Raw genomic sequence first — 15,754 nt, 5'->3', positions numbered from 1 at the left:
GTATTCTCAAGTGAAAATCTTTGGTATTTTATAATCAATCCATAATACTTAGCATCTATTAATGTGTCTTTATTAGGTTGTGTATTGCACAGTTCCTACGGTGTCATTACTCACTGTAAAAATGGTGGCTTCGTGCATATAAATGCTTGGACACTACACTAGAGGAAGAAACTGATGATTGTTTCCACCGACAGAAATTCAAGCCAGGCTTGTTGCTCAGTCCTGTAATCCCAGCATTTGGAAGGTTGAGGCCAGAGGATTATGTAAGTTCAAGGCCTGTCTGGGTTTGGGGGCATGGTGGACTACAGTGAGACCCTGTTGAGGGAGGGAAGGAGAGAAAAGTATCCAATGACTATAGGGTAGATACACTTGTAGAAAACTCACTGAATTTAAGAATCTATTTCAGATATTGTGTTCAGATGTAACATGAATTTGTATTAGGATCTTTTTTTTTTTAAACATGCATGGTATTTTGCCATGGAATCGGAGTTACAGACAATTATGAGCTGCCATGTGGGTACTGGGAATTGAACCTGGGTCCCCTGGAAGAGCATTCAGTGCTCTTAACCACAGAAACATCTCTCTAGCCCCTGTAATTAGGATCTTGTGTAAGTTTCCCATTCATGATAATTTCCAATGTTGCAGCATTGCTTATAGTATCTTGACCTGTGACCTAGAGCACTTCCCTCAGGCTTACTACAACAATGAGAATCACACTGTACCAGACCTGCTTTAACCCATTTTACTAAGAAGCTTGTTTTCTACCTTTTCTCAATTTCTCCCCACTTTCATTTCCTTGTTACTGGTGGCAAATGGATAGAAGAAGCCTTAACTTAGCAGTAGCAGCCCTTTAGACCTGTTAGATTTCAGATTCTTCAGAGGAAACAAGAAAAAGTGCCTCATTCCTTCTACCCTGCAGAAATCAGCTAGAGACAACTTGCCATGCTACTCAAACATTATGGCTTCCCTTGAATGCAGGCTCCTGTTTTCCCTCTTCTCAGTGTAGAATTCAGTCAGGACATAGTGAACACCAAGCAGCCCTACCACACCCCTTGGGTGCAAATCATTTTAATAGTTGTTTCAAGCTATTACATGGTACTACACAAAGTAAAGACTGTGGACAGTACAGGGGATAGCAAGAAGCACATTATGAGGTCCACAAAGTGAATGAGTCTAAATCATTTATTCTCACTGATTACTAGTCATAGATCACAATACAGTATTAAAATATATCATCCTCAATAAGTCTTCACTTAAAAAATGTGATTGTTAATAGGTAAAATATAGCATTTAGAACTTTCATCTAAAAATACAATTTTATGAAAAATTTAAGCATTTTTAGAATGGGAATTATAAAAGTCTGATGAAAATTGTTTCAGATATTATGTATCTTAAAAAATTATGCAAAATCTTTATTTTGAAAACCATGTCAGGAAACAGTACCTGTACCCCTTTAAAATGGCTAGTTCTAGTTTCTATTGTTGTTTTGGTATTACTGACAAGAAAACCCATTTCCAATTTAACACTGCAGTTACCTGTCAAATAAGTGAAATAAATATTGCATACTTATAAATTTTAATATATACTTTGAAAATACAGGGCTCTTGCACTTAAACTGAAGTACATACATGTCTCATGATACCATAAGACCATCTTGAAATATTTTTTTCTACTGGAAATCAATTATGCCTTTATCAATAGTTACCATAACCAGATAAAATTAATGTTTTGTGGCCTTAATAGTTTGTACAACTTAGTACATCTGAAGGTGTGATGAAGTGGCTCCATCTTTCCATTTGTTTATACGATCTGAAATCACAGTTCTGCACAGTGGACATGTTTTCTCTCTGTTAAACCATAAGGTAATGCATTCTTCACAGAATATATGCTGTAAGGGAAGGAAGAACAAGATCTTATATGTCACACTCAGGGGATCCCATTCTTTAAAGTTTACTGTAAAGGATTTTAGAGAGCATCAGTTCCAGCAGTTTCCACATGACAATGCCTTTTAAGTATGACCTGTTTAATGGTAACTTACTACCATTTACTATGAAATATATCTAGCAAGACTAGTATCCAATTACAAATAGAACCTGTTTGCCAATTTCTCTGGTATCTAAATTGCTGACCAAATCACTCCCCTAACCTCTTTCATATGCTCCTCTTCACAAAAAGTGGAACAGCTGGGCGGTGGTGGCACAAGCCTTTAGTCCCAGCACTTGTGAGGCAGAGGCAGGCAGATCTCTGAGTTCGAGGCCAGCCTGGTCTACAGAGCTAGTTCCAGGACATCCTCCAAAGCCACAGAGAAACCCTGTTTCGAAAAGCCAAAAACAAAACAAAAAGCAGATTTAGACAATCTACCACATCCCTCCAAGAGTATGTACCTGAAATGCAACTTTCCACTAAATATTACTTTCCCTTGCCATATAACACAGTTTTTTTTTTTACAAGTCACAGGAAAATGCTATATGAAGTTTGCTTAGAAATCTTACCTGACAAATGAGAAGAACTGGCTTCTGAAATTCAGCTTGACATATTGAACAAAGACCATCTGCATCTGAACACTGTCTCTTGCTGGCAGGCACTCCATAACTCTATGAGGACAAATTTCATTAGAAGTAGTTCCTGTGGAGAGTTTGGTTTTGAAAGACCTGACTGGCTGGGATATGGCTCAGTGGTAGCACATGTGCAAAGCTCAATCTCCAGTATTATACCAATAAAAAATAAGTTTGTGTTCTATACTGGAGATGATTTAATAGGTCCAGACATCAGACATACTAAATAGAATTTATTCTAAAGTCTTAAAAATAGTTTGAGTTCTTTTATCCCCCCCCCCATTTCCCTTTTCCTTAAGAAATTTTTTTTTCTTATTTTACATATGGATCCCAGTTCTCTCTCCCTCTCTCCCTGCCTAGTTTGAGTTCTTTAAGAACTTAGTCAGCAGGGGTTAATCATAACCATACATGACAGTTTGAGAACAGTGAAGGGGAAAGGTGGTGAGTAACATTGGTGCTGTCATGGGTAAAGCTAGTTATGATGGGCTAACAAAAACAAACCAAAACTCAAGGACAAAATGAAGTTTGAAACTGATAATATAGATTTCAGAATCAAGTTAGGGTACAGTTTAAATCAATTTTCCTTCAATAAAGTGCTATTTAGCAGAATACACTTATGCTGCAAAGTTTTTAAAATGTCATTTTTTGAGGGAGGGTGGTGGTTGGGGTGGTGCATAGCTTTAATCCCAACACTTGGGAGGCAGAAGCAGGTGGATCTCTTGAGTTTAAGGCCAGCCTGGTCTATAGAGCTAGTTAGCCAGAAATACAGAGAAACCCTGACACAAAAGCTTTGTGGTTTGGAGAATCCCTTTAAGTGAAGACTTACCCTGATATGTATTCAGGATCTTTCAGGGAGACTCAAAAATAAATCCATATCAGGAACTACTCTCTCTACTCTGTCTCAGTGAAGATAACAATGAGGATATTTAATAATTTTTTCTTCTGTGTTAGGTACATACCCTGGGGCCTCACACATGTGCTAGGCAAGCATGCTGTGAGTTACACCCACAGCCCACAGGGCATTTTCTTGAGGTTATTTTCAGCACCAATCTTACTAGATTCAAATAAGTGAAATAGTTCATGCTTATAATCGTCAACTGAATTAACTAAAAGCTAAACTCTGAATTTTACTGTACTTTTTACTTTCTTTTTGTTTCATCAGGGTTTCACTATGTAGCCCTGGCTATTCTGAAACTCACTATATAGACCAAGCCGGCATTGAATTCACAGATTTGCCTTTCTCTGCCTCTTGAGTACTGGAGTTAAAGGTGCTCACCACCACACCCAGCTAGCATTTGCTTTCCTATCATTAATTACCTTGGCCAGTTAGTTTGAACTACTCTATAGATAATGTTTCTCTTTTACTAGTTTTGCTTCAGACTTTATTGCTAAATTACTCAGGCTGGCCCTTAACTTAATCTTAGAAGTCAGAGGCTCTTCCCTACTCATCCCTTCCCCCTCCTAAAAGCATCTAATAGTATGTCATGAATCAGAGATACAGTTTTTGGTAGAGTGTTTGCCTAGAAAATTTACGTTTCCAATACAGAACTGAGTAAGAGGAAGTTTTCTTTAGTAAGGAAACTGAAAGGAACACGGTTTTTACTGAGTTGTCCTCAAAATAAAATTATTCAAGTGTTTTCATAAAAGTGGAATAGGGAAAGTGTTAATGAAAATATATAAAGCAAACATCTATGGATTAAAGAGGGAAAAAGGAACAGAAGTCCATGACAAGATTTTTAAAAGTGTACTTATAAATCCTAAAAAATGTTCAGTGGCTGAATTACTTGCTTTTGTGCTTCTAGTACAGACAATGTTAAGTGTCTACTACTGAGCCTCAGATCCGGAATGACAGAGAAACTGAAAAGGCAAACAAGCACTAAAATACATTAGTACTATAGTTAACTGGTGGGCAGTAAAATTTAAGAAGCAGCTCATGGAATTAAAATTTCTAAGTCATCATAGCCCCAAGTGCCAAAATATTAGAAAATAATCTCAAAGTAGAAGAAAAACATCTCATGGATTTCTATTTGTAAAATTACTAAAGAAAGTGAGAGTGAAACAAGGTAGAAATACTTTCCTTAACTAATTAAAAACTACTTACTGGTCGTGTAAAAAATACTCGCAAAACTTGTCTGAAAGTTCTCAAATGTCCAAAAAAGTCCAAAAGCTAAAAGAGAAAGTGACAGTTTATTAATTCAAAACCTCCATATGCTAAGTCTAAAGACCAAAGGTGAAATTCAGTTCCCACCTAATCTAATATTCAGTGTATGCCACAGCTAGTCATCCAATTATAAATCATTTCAAGTTTTTTTTTTTTTTTTTTTAAATAAACTAGTGCTTAGAGTTGAGCCACCTCTTAACCCAGAGCTACAGTTTAATTAAGACAAACCTATGTCAAAGATACTGCAGGGGTCTAGCAGTTAAGAGCACTGGCTGATCTACTCCATCTCCATATAGAGGCTCACAACCCTCTCTAACTCCAGTCCCAGGCGATGTAACCCCCCTTTAGGCCTCTGAAGGCACTGCACTGCACTCATGTGATACACATACACAGAAAAAACACTCATACAGAAATAATAAAGGAGGGGGCATTAACTTCATTTGATTCAAATGCCTTTGGCACTTAGATTTGGAAATTTCACTATGCAGTGCTGGTGCACACCTTTAATCCCAGCGCTTGGGAGGCAGAGGCAGGATCTGTGAGTTCAAGGCTGGCCTGGTCTACAGGGTGAGTTCTAGGACAGCCAGGGCTTCACAGAGAAAACCCTGTCTCAAACCAAAAAGTTGGTCTTCATGAATTCCAGAACAGCCAGAGGTAGGTACATAGTGAGATCCCATCTCAACCTCCCTAACATACACAATAAGTTTCACAGGGCTACACAGAGAAACCCTGTCTTTAAATCTGACCCTCCCCTCAAAAAAAAGATGGACAAAAGTTGAAGAGTTGAAGAGGGCATAAGGGGAGAAGGGCAAGATACACCATGGGCTTTAGAACTCTATGTATCATAAGTGGTACGAAATGGTACTGTGAGAGTGTTTTCTACACATCTACCTTAGATATCACTTTGCCAATGTTATGTTACTTACTTTTAGTATGAGGTAGAGTAAAGCCAGCAATATCCCAAGACTCCACCTAGTTATATTACCAAACTCCCCATAGCTTATAAGGTACCGAAACCAAACTGGTATGGGGACAAAAATTCGGTAATACTGACATAATTCTTCTAAAAGCATGTACCAATAACCCTAAAAAAAAAGCAAGGAAAAAAAAATTAAATATAGCTACCCAAAAGGTATTAAACACATAGCAGACATTTGATATTGGAAAGAGAACATCATGAGTATACAATACATTAATCACAAGAAATTATACTTCAGAATTATGAATGATTAGCACAGACAAATTCATATTGACTACCACATATCATTGTCATCACATGGCTTGCTTTCAAAGTATTTACAAAAAAACAGGTCAGTTTTGGGCCGGTAACCACAAGGTGGAAAGGTATACACAAAATAAATAAGAAAGTTAATGTTTTCATCAATAAGCTGGGTATGGTGACTCAAATTTGTAACCCCAGCATTTGGGAGGCTAAGATAGCAGGAATGCCAAGTTAGCTCAGGATATAGAGGGAAACTTTGTCTCTAATAGTAACAGTAAGTCACTGAATGACTGCTTATGTACTCATTTTATCAAATGGCAATGCCTTGGAGCAAAATGTAAGTACAAATGTAGAATTTTCCCATATACGAGAAGATTGAGTTTTCAATTATCCCAGAAGAAAATGTAATCCTGAATTTAGCCAATTAAGTTATTATTTTCAGTTTAAGTACTTTAGCAAATCGTTGCCAGGCCTAGGTAATAAAAGTAGTTAAAATTAAGTTACTTATGTGTTGGAGAGATGGCTCTGCAGTTAAAGGCACTTCTTGCTCTTCCAGAGGGCCCGAATTAGCTTCCCAGCACACACATTAGGCAGCTCAAATACTTCTAACTCCAGCCCCAAGATATCTGATGCCCTCTTCTGGCCTCTAAACTAAGAGACATTTAAATGAAGACTAACTGGCACTAGTAGGTTTTGCTAACATCACTTTTAATAAGCATTAGTTTTTTACCTTTGATTTAAAAGGCATGATGAAAGAAGGCACCAGTAAAATTAGGCATTTTAAACCCATGAAGAAGAATTTCAGAATGAAGTCTGTAATTCCAACAATCCAAAGAACTTCCCAAAAGCTCAATTGATCCAGTGTAGGATTTAAGAAAATTAAGCTACCAAGAGAAAAGCATAAACATTTATGAAAGCAATATACAAATGTAAAGTACTGGTAAAAGTTTTAAGTCTGCTGGAACATTTTATATATTTTATGTAATAGTTAAGTCCTCTACCACTCAACGGCCTCTCTAATCTGTTCTTTCTGGCATCTAACAGTATACTCCTACAGAAGCTCTAAGTCAGAAATGTAGCTTCCTTTCATGTCTGAGGCTGGGCTCTTTTCTCCACCTAAACTTTCTTTAATTGGTTTTATACAGGTCTGTGAGCCCTGTTTTATGTATTCATTCAGACAGGGTATCACTATGTCAGCTTAAACAGGCCTCAATGCTGGTATAGGCTATGCCCTGCTAGTCTTGTGATTTTTAAGTGCTATACATACTCTGGAAACCCCAGATGTAAAAGTGTGTATGGGGATGGAATGTGCATGTTTGTAGCCAAGTGCTTGTGAGGTCAACAAAGGGCATCAGATCACTCAGAGCCCCTGAATCTGAGATTCCTCTAGAAAAGCAGCAGGTGCTCTTAACCTCTTTTCAGCCCCAGAGGGCATTCTTGTTTCACATTTACTCACCATTCATCATAGCTCAAATTTGTGCATATCAATTACACTGAGTCAAAGCCTTCTAATTATCTGATTAAAGCTGAAAATTCAGAATAACTGACATAAAAATGTATCTTAACATGTGTTTTAATGATTCAATTATTAGAAACAAAAACGTTGATAATAACCATCTAATGGTACTAAATAAGCACTAATTAAAACTGTATGAATGGCATATACCTGTATTTCCAGCATTCAAGAGGCTGAGGCAGGAGGACTGCAAGTTGCAGGGTAACCTGGACTACACAGTGAGACCCTGTTTCAAAAGCAGAAAAAAAACTGATCAAATAGAAATCCACTTATCGAAAAGTATTTACTGGCTGGGTGGTGGCGGCACATGCCTTTAATCCCAGCACTTGGGAGGTAGAGGCAGATGCATCTTTGAGTTCGAGGCCAGCCTAGTCTACAGAGTGTATTCCAAAGAAAACCTGTCTTCAAAAACCAAAAAAAAAATTTTTTCCCTAAGCACATGCTATGTGCCAAGGTACTGGGAATACAAGTCACCCCTGTCAATCATGAAAGGAGGTAAGTGAAAACTGAACTACAATAAATATTTGCAAGTGAGATATAGACAGAATGCCATGTAATAACAACAGAAGTATACTAGGATCTCTAATTACCTGTAATAAAGTGACTGAGAATGAAAGGTGTAATATAAGAGAACAGAAGAACCTGCTAGGAACACCAATAACCAAGCACACTGAATCTTTGATGACCGTTCCTGAAAAAGAAACAATTTTGTAATTTATTTAAGTGTTGTGTTAGGCCAGAATTACTAGTATTATTAAATATCATTTTAACTTTATGACCAATTTATTACCTTAAAATGTTTTTTTAGATTATTCTTAATAAAATAAAGACTACCTGCTGAATTGTTCATCATCATAACCATTTTTGGTTTTGTTTTTGTTTTTTTCAGTCACTAATGAAACAGACCTCTAAACAAAATTTTAAAATACAAGCTGGTCATAGTGGAATACGCTTTTTATCAATCCCAGCACTGGGAAGACAGATCTCTGTGAGTTTAAGGCCTACATAGTTTGAACTTCACACAGAGTTCCAGGACAGCCAGGACTATGTAGAGATCCTGTTTCAAACCATCATTCCCACAAAGAATCTACAAACACAAGACCTAGAAGTCAAAGAAGCAAATCTCCACACTGATATAAATAAAGGAACTGCCCAAAGCAATCCTCACCTCTGCTGCTTTTTTTCTCTTCTACAAAACAGAAAATTAAAAAAAAAATATTCATCTACCCAGTACTCGGGAGGCAGGTGGAGCTCTGTGACTTCAAGGCCAGCCTGGTCTACAGAGCGAGTTCCAGGACAGGCTCCATCTTGTCTCAAAATACCAAAAGCCAAAACAAAACAAAAAGGTATCTAAGTAAATCAATTCAGTAATTTTCATCTTTGAAGTTCAAGTTTTAGTAGTTTAATTCAAAGATTTACAGTTGAGCATCCTAATTCAAAAACTGGACAACTTTTCAGGCACTAACATGACGGACATCTCAGAGAAAATTCCTCACCTGACTTGACTTCACAGTCAAAACACTGGTATACTAATACTATATAAAGCTGCCTCTGGACTATGTAGATAAGGCAGGCATAAAACAAATGAAAAACACTTCATTATGTATATATTAGTACTATACACACACACACACATATACATATACATATACATACATACATACATACATATTTTCCAGACAGTCTCTTTATAACCCTGGCTGCCCTGGAACTTGCTCTGTAGACCAGAATGGCCTGGAACTCAGATCCACCTGCCTCTGCCTCCTGAGAGCTGGGACTAAAAGTGTGTGCCACCTTGCCCAACCTTATATATTTTTTTTTACTTTATTTATATATGGAGCCATCATGCAGAAAATCTGATAACTATACAGAATCTGATGGCAAGAACCAACTGTTTTGATGTACATGACTATCTGGTTGCACTGTACAACTAACAAATGCAATCAATACCAGGGACAGTCACATTTGTACTAATATTTTTGTTATTTGTTTATATTCTTTTCTAAAGATAGAGTATCACTGTAGCACAGGCTGGCCTGGAACTTACTACATATTTCAGACTGACTCTGAATTCATGGCAATCCTCCTGCCTCAGTTTCCCCAGTGCTGAGATTACATGCACACACCACCATGCCCAGAATTAACTTGTGCTAGTTTTAAACTATGCACTAAATTTTGTTAATAGGCTGTACTATCAATTCCCAAATATGAGCTGGGTGTTGGTGGCGCAAGCCTTTAGTCCTAGCAGAGGCAGAGGCACTCGGATCTCTGAGTTCCAGGACAGCCTGATCTACAGAGGTAGAACCAGGACAGGTAGGGCTATTACACAGAGAAACCCTATCACAAAAAATCAAACAAAGGAACAAACAAAAATCCCAGATGTGACTACTTCTCAGAAAGTGTTCTTATGGTAAAATTGTATAGACTCTTGGAAATTTTTCTAATGATTTATATGATTAAAACTTTTATATTAATAGAAAAATTGAGGGTTATTTTCTCTCTCTTTTTTAATAAGAGATCCCTGACATTCATGGTAGGGCATGTGTTTAATCTCAGCATTTGGGAGGCAGAAACAGGTGGATCTCTGAGTTTGGGGCCAGCCTGATCTACACAGTGAGTTCCAGAACAGCCAGAGCTACATAGTAAGGCCCTGTCTCAGAAAAGACACCTAAAACACCCAATGTCCATTTATTCAATGCTCCATTTTACTTATTTTCAATCCTATGGTACATCAACTAAAGTTTTAAATAATATTATACTACTTAGTGTGTTCCAAGTAGCTCATAAAGTACAAAGGCCCTTCCCAAACTAGATCAAATGATGTGGTCTGAGTTTTTTAACCCTCTTGTTTATGTTTTCTTTATTAGGAATGAAACACAAGGAGAGGTAACTAAGCATCAAGACAGGTAACTTATTCCAAGTCATTTAGAAAACAAAATTAAGCATGTGGTAGACATCACAACTTATCTTGTTGCTTTCTAGGCTTCTTGGAAGTTACTTCTATTTCTCAAAATTATCTCTAATTCTGTAGAGAGAAACTGTTAATAATTTAGTTGCTTTTTATACTTACTCTTAGAAAAACCTGATTTACAATGCTTTTGTTTGCATACATAAAAGTTGTTAGCAGCCCAATTCCAAGAGAAATTCCTGTTAGAAAATAAGTTCTAGTTAATTGAAAGAAAAGAAAAAAAAAACCAAAATTATATATGCTAATAGTATAAATTAAAACATAAATTTAACATAGGTTAAAATTATCAGTAAAAAGAGAAACTGAATTTAGTAATGTAGTCAATGTTTTATCATTTCCTACCTGTTATATGCTGCATCACAAGTTTAATACCCAGAATCAAAATATAAGGAAGACTTTTCTGCAACCACTTGAAGAGATAGCGGAATTCTGAGAAGGAGCCACTTCCATGATCTCCAGACTCTGTGGCAAAGTCATCAGGTGGCCTTGCTTCACTGTGGGAATGACTCCGGAAACGACTGTGTGAGCACCCGTGGGCACAGCTACAGACACCTGATCTTGTGTTTCTAGAGCTCGGGTTTTCAGGATGGTCTTTAGGTCCTGAGTTTATCTGGATATGTACGTCTCCAGGATGAAAACCTTCTGTTGTTCTTGATGTGTGAACACACTGGGAGGCTGAGGCATCGTCATCACTTGAAGTGCCTGTTGGATCGTGCAGTTGGTTACAGCTGGCTTGCATGGCCCTTGAATATTTTTTCTCTAAGATGTCTTTGCTTCAGGACTCTTTCTCCTTAAAAATAAAATCAAAGGGCAGAAAGCATCTAAATTAACAGTTAATCACAAGCAGTGTATTACTGTTCATTAGATGTCCTTTATTCACTAAAGGAATATCTGGTACTCACAGATGGACATTCAGGTCCAGTATCACACTTCTTCAAACTCTGCTGTCAAAGTTATGCTGCCCCTGCCCCAATCCCAAAGTCAATAGTTTTTTAACTTATTTAGGGGTTACTTAAAATACAAAGGATATTTAGTGCACATTTGCTTTTGAACTGCAGATGTCTTGACTTCTCTAATGCCAAGACATCAGCAAACAGTCAAAGAACGGGTGCCCAGCAGATAACACTAGTAGTACTCATACTGAATATGTAGGCACATGTACTCTGGAATTCACATTAAGACATTTGCTAAGGGTAGGTGGGATGGCTCAGTGAGTAAAGGTTCCTCCTGCCTAGTCAAGTATGCTGATCAGGGTTAAACCCATAAGATAAAAGGAATGAACTGATTCCCACAAGCTGTCCTCTGACACACACAATAAATAAATGTAACGAATTTTTAAAAGATTCACTAATGCTTAGAAGGGAAAAAATCAGTGCCTTATCAAAAGATAAACATTTCGTTTTAAGCTGAAAAAGCCTCCCCAAAGCCACTAAGGTTTTCAGTAATTAATAGTGTTGTTACTCCCCAAAAGAATGTTAACAAAATACCTGTGAAATGGGGTCCTGGGGGGGGGGAGTCATCACGTAATCGCTAAGTGATGCTTTAGTCTAAATAAGGAGTTAGCTTCTCCAATAAAAACGCCACCATGGGCGGTGTTTGGCGGGGTAAGGTGCGCCAGAAGGGAGGCTGTGGGCAGGGCAAGATCCCTACGTGATCCAGGATGGATCTCGAAGAGGGTTCCAGAGTCGCACTCTCGCCTGCCGCAAGCCCACACAGCAGGGCCTCCCGTTTCCCCAGCGAAGGAGCAAGCTGCGGCTGGCGCTTGCTCGGGAGCCGTGCAGTTACTGCGTGACGTTTCGGCGAGGCTCCGAAGCCTCAGAGGAGAGACTTGGGACAGGACAGTTTATGACTCTGTTATAAACAAAAAGGAATAAAACACAAAACCAACTACCTTCCTGGCCTCCTTCATAAGCAAGAGAAGGGAAAAGGAAGAAAGAAAAGTAAACGCCAACTCTTCCGGAATCTGCGAAGACCGAGTTCTCCACCCACGTCCGAACCTCGGCTCTTGTCCCCAGAAACCCTCCGCCTCACCGCCCTTCCTCAGGCCTGACCTCTCATGACCAGGAGCGGGTGGCCTCGGCAGCCACAACACCAACAGCCCGACAAGCCGCCGCAAGCCCTTCTCGCCGAGCCTCCGGGCTCGGACGCCACCAGCAGCAGCGGCGATCGGCCTGGGCCCGCGGCGGCGCGCGCCCCCCCCCCCCCGACGTCGTCGTGCGCGGCCCGCCTTCGCCAAGCCACGCCCTCGCCTGGAGGAGGCGGGCCCCATAAGCCCCGCCCCTACCCGGAGGGTGAGCAGGAGGGGGGCGGTGTCTCTAAGCCCAATCGCCACGCTGCTGCCGCAGCTGCTGTTTTCCCAGTGCCCAAGTGGTAGTTGTGTGCGCTAAATTAGGTATGCGTGTCCGGCACGTCGTCCGTGCGTTTGTAATCTGTCACGCGCGTCTGAGTACTGCAGGATCTGAGGTTGAGAATGAGTAGGTTCGGGAGCCCGCATCGGCGGCGGGGCTCGGGCCGAGGTTGTGGGGCAGTACTCAGGGCTGCCGGCCTCCCAGGAGCCGCGGTCGGGAAAAGAATGCTCCGGCTTCCGGCGACGTGTTGCAAGCCACGCCAGACCCGCTGGGCGAGAGGTTGTGAATGACCTGGATTCGGGTTCCAGCCTTAATGTTGGGCAGTGCGCACTAGTTCGTGCCAGAACCGAAAGAGTTGCGAGGCGGTGGAAGTAGATTTTAAAAAACCCTTGTTGGAGAGCAGGGCACTCGACTTCTAAAATAAAGGCTACCAAAGGGGAAAATTACAGGGGCGGTGGAAGCGCACCCTTTAATCCCAGCACCGGAGAGGCAAACCTCTGGGAGTTCGAGGCCAGCTTGCTCTAACAGAGCGAGTTCCAGGACATCCAGGACTGTTACACAGTGAAACCCTGTCTCAAAAACAACAACAACAACAAAACCCCAAAAATATAGTAAACAAACAAAGAAGGTGGGAATGACAGAAAAAGAAGTTCTTCTGAAAAGTCTAATCCATCAAGTAAATAACCCAATTCCTATGATTCCTGAAATGAAGTGTTTGTTTCGTGGGAGATTAGTTGAAGGGACGGACCTGGGCAACACTTTGTGAGTTAAGTGTCCAGTGATATTTTGTCTTTTTGTCTGTCACTCCTAACATAAATCTTTCAAATACCTTTCCAAAGTCGCTGGTGTGATTTCTTTCATAGTAGTAGGACTGAATCCACTGTTTTCAACCTCAAGACTGTACTTAAAATCTCTCATGTCGAAAGTACTTAAAAAAAAAAAATCAAACCGGTTTTTGATCTCCTCACTGTGATCAGCACATTGGGTTTCTTTTCTTTCTTTCTTTCTTTCTTTCTTTCTTTCTTTCTTTCTTTCTTTCTTTCTTTTTTTTTAAGACATAGTCTTAATGTAGCCCAGGCTAGCCTAGACCTGGCTTTGTAATGGAAGGTGGCCTTGCTCTTGTGCTTACTTTCTTCCCTGCTGGGACTGCAGGTGAGTGACTTCATGCCTGGCTCCTTATTTTTGAATCTAAGGCTTTTTGCTTCAAGCTTTTCAGTAATTACATTGCTGGATGAGTAAGACTGAGGAGAATGCTCCAGACTGCAAGTGAATTTTCCAAGACCTTTGCATATATTTTACCATTCCAGCCTCATGAATAGTTCATTATTAATTTTTTATTATTACTATTTGTGCATATGTTGATGATGGAGGGTAGTCCCACCGGTGTGGCAGTCAGAGGACAACTTTGTGGGGTTTTTTCCTCTCCCACCTTTACTTGGGTTCCAGGGATCCAACTAAGATTGTCAAGTTGGGTGAAACAGGGATCCTACATGAATATTTTTATTTCAAACAAAAATGCACGTAAGGTAAGCATGGTGGTTCATGATTGTATCGCAGAACTATGGAGGCCAAGCCAGGAAGACTGCTGTGAGTTCCAGGCCAGTCTAGGGTCTAGAGTGAGACTCTGTCTTAAAAAAGAACAGATATACGTAAATCAAGTCTAGGAAGCAGGATAATCATGAAATCACATAATCCAGACCCGAATACAATATAACAACAGTTTTTTTTAAAATGACACTTTTGTAAATTTAATATACCTAATGTCTGAATTCTCATTTTAACATATAACACATTGAAGGCATATCAGTACATGCTGGAAGTTTATTGCTATATTTTATTCAAATAACTTGACTGAAAGGTCACATGTTTGAAGAAGAGCATTGAACTGAGATTTGATGGCTGTGATAAGATTTCTTTCCACTTGAATCTGGAATATCAAAAACAGCCATTTAAATTTTAATTAATTATGTTTAAAAAAAAAAAGGCAAGCAAGGTTAGCAACAGGCCAGATGAACCCACTGATGCAATAGAGGCAGGAAAGTTGTGGGAATAGCTAACTCTTTGGGGACTGGATTTGAGGCCTATTCCACAGGAGGGAATCAGGTCTGGTACTGTCAACCCTGTCAAAAGCCCATGGCTCAGGAAGTCATGGGCCCTATGGGCAAGCATACTGCTGTTGTTCTGTTAGGGACATGTTGTCAAACTACCTTCTGAATGATGTTTATGCTTATATCCATAGAGTAGTGTTGCCCTCAGTCTGGGCTGGCGACTGGGCTGTTTGCAGCAATCAGCAGTAAATGCTGAGACTCCTAACTGGTGGAGTGCTGAGAATGTCTGGTGAGTGCTCTGTCCCTTGTGGACCATCTATATCCGTCCTCCCTTCCTGCAAGGCTAAGGAAGTGCTGGGAAGAAGGGCAGAAAGGAGGTGAAAGCCAGAGGATGGGGAGGAGTGCATGAGATTCTGTTTTGGGGATACGGCCGGGTCCTTATATCTGGGAACTCACTGCAGCTGTGATCAAAAGAGAGTAGTTAACATTCTAGTAAGCAGCATTAATTGGACTCAGTGGGTTACTAACAATAACAAAAAAAAGAGAGGACAGGAAGAGGGAAGGGGGACATGCTGGAGGTGCCTGGGGAGAGCAGGAAGGAGTTGGGGGCTTCTTGGGGGGATGGGTATATTTGAACAAGGTATACTGTTTATATGTATAAAGTTGTCAATGAGATAGTCTACTAAAAACAACAAAAACAAAAATTTAAACTCAAGCCTGTAATCCCAGCATTGGGAGGTGGAGTTCAAAGCCAGCCCTGTCTCAAACCAACCAACCAAGCAACCAAACAAAAGAAAAAGCATTTGCTTAATATTTACTGTCAAGAATTGTCCTAAGGGCCAGGTGATTGTGGCTTCTGCCTTTAATCCCAGCACTCAGGAGGCTGAGCAGGCTGATCTCTGTGTGTTTGAGTCCAGCCTGATCTACAGAGTGAGT

At 39.9% G+C, this 15,754-nt stretch overlaps 1 protein-coding gene and 1 non-coding gene across 2 annotated transcripts; both read right to left on the bottom strand.

Moving 5' to 3' along the window:
- Positions 1-1,168: 1,168 nt before the first annotated feature.
- Positions 1,169-12,615, bottom strand: Rnft1 (ring finger protein, transmembrane 1). Its single transcript, XM_051186660.1, has 9 exons — positions 12,474-12,615; positions 10,765-11,212; positions 10,525-10,601; positions 8,045-8,145; positions 6,669-6,822; positions 5,643-5,801; positions 4,657-4,722; positions 2,493-2,594; positions 1,169-1,888 (listed from the first exon to the last, which is right to left on the bottom strand). Exons 2-9 carry the CDS (start codon positions 11,159-11,161, stop codon positions 1,754-1,756), a joined length of 1,191 nt encoding a protein of 396 aa, XP_051042617.1. The 5' UTR covers positions 11,162-11,212; positions 12,474-12,615; the 3' UTR covers positions 1,169-1,753.
- On the bottom strand, positions 9,284-9,417 carry LOC127221619 (small Cajal body-specific RNA 14). Its single transcript, XR_007834455.1, has one exon. It is a non-coding gene; the product is annotated as a small Cajal body-specific RNA 14 (non-coding RNA).
- Positions 12,616-15,754: the final 3,139 nt, after the last annotated feature.

The sequence above is a fragment of the Phodopus roborovskii genome, unplaced genomic scaffold, assembly GCF_943737965.1.
Source record: "Phodopus roborovskii unplaced genomic scaffold, PHOROB, whole genome shotgun sequence".
NCBI classification, from domain to species: Eukaryota; Metazoa; Chordata; class Mammalia; order Rodentia; family Cricetidae; genus Phodopus; species Phodopus roborovskii.
Note: the sequence above shows the minus strand (reverse complement) of the source record. Positions and strands in the feature narration are given on the sequence as shown.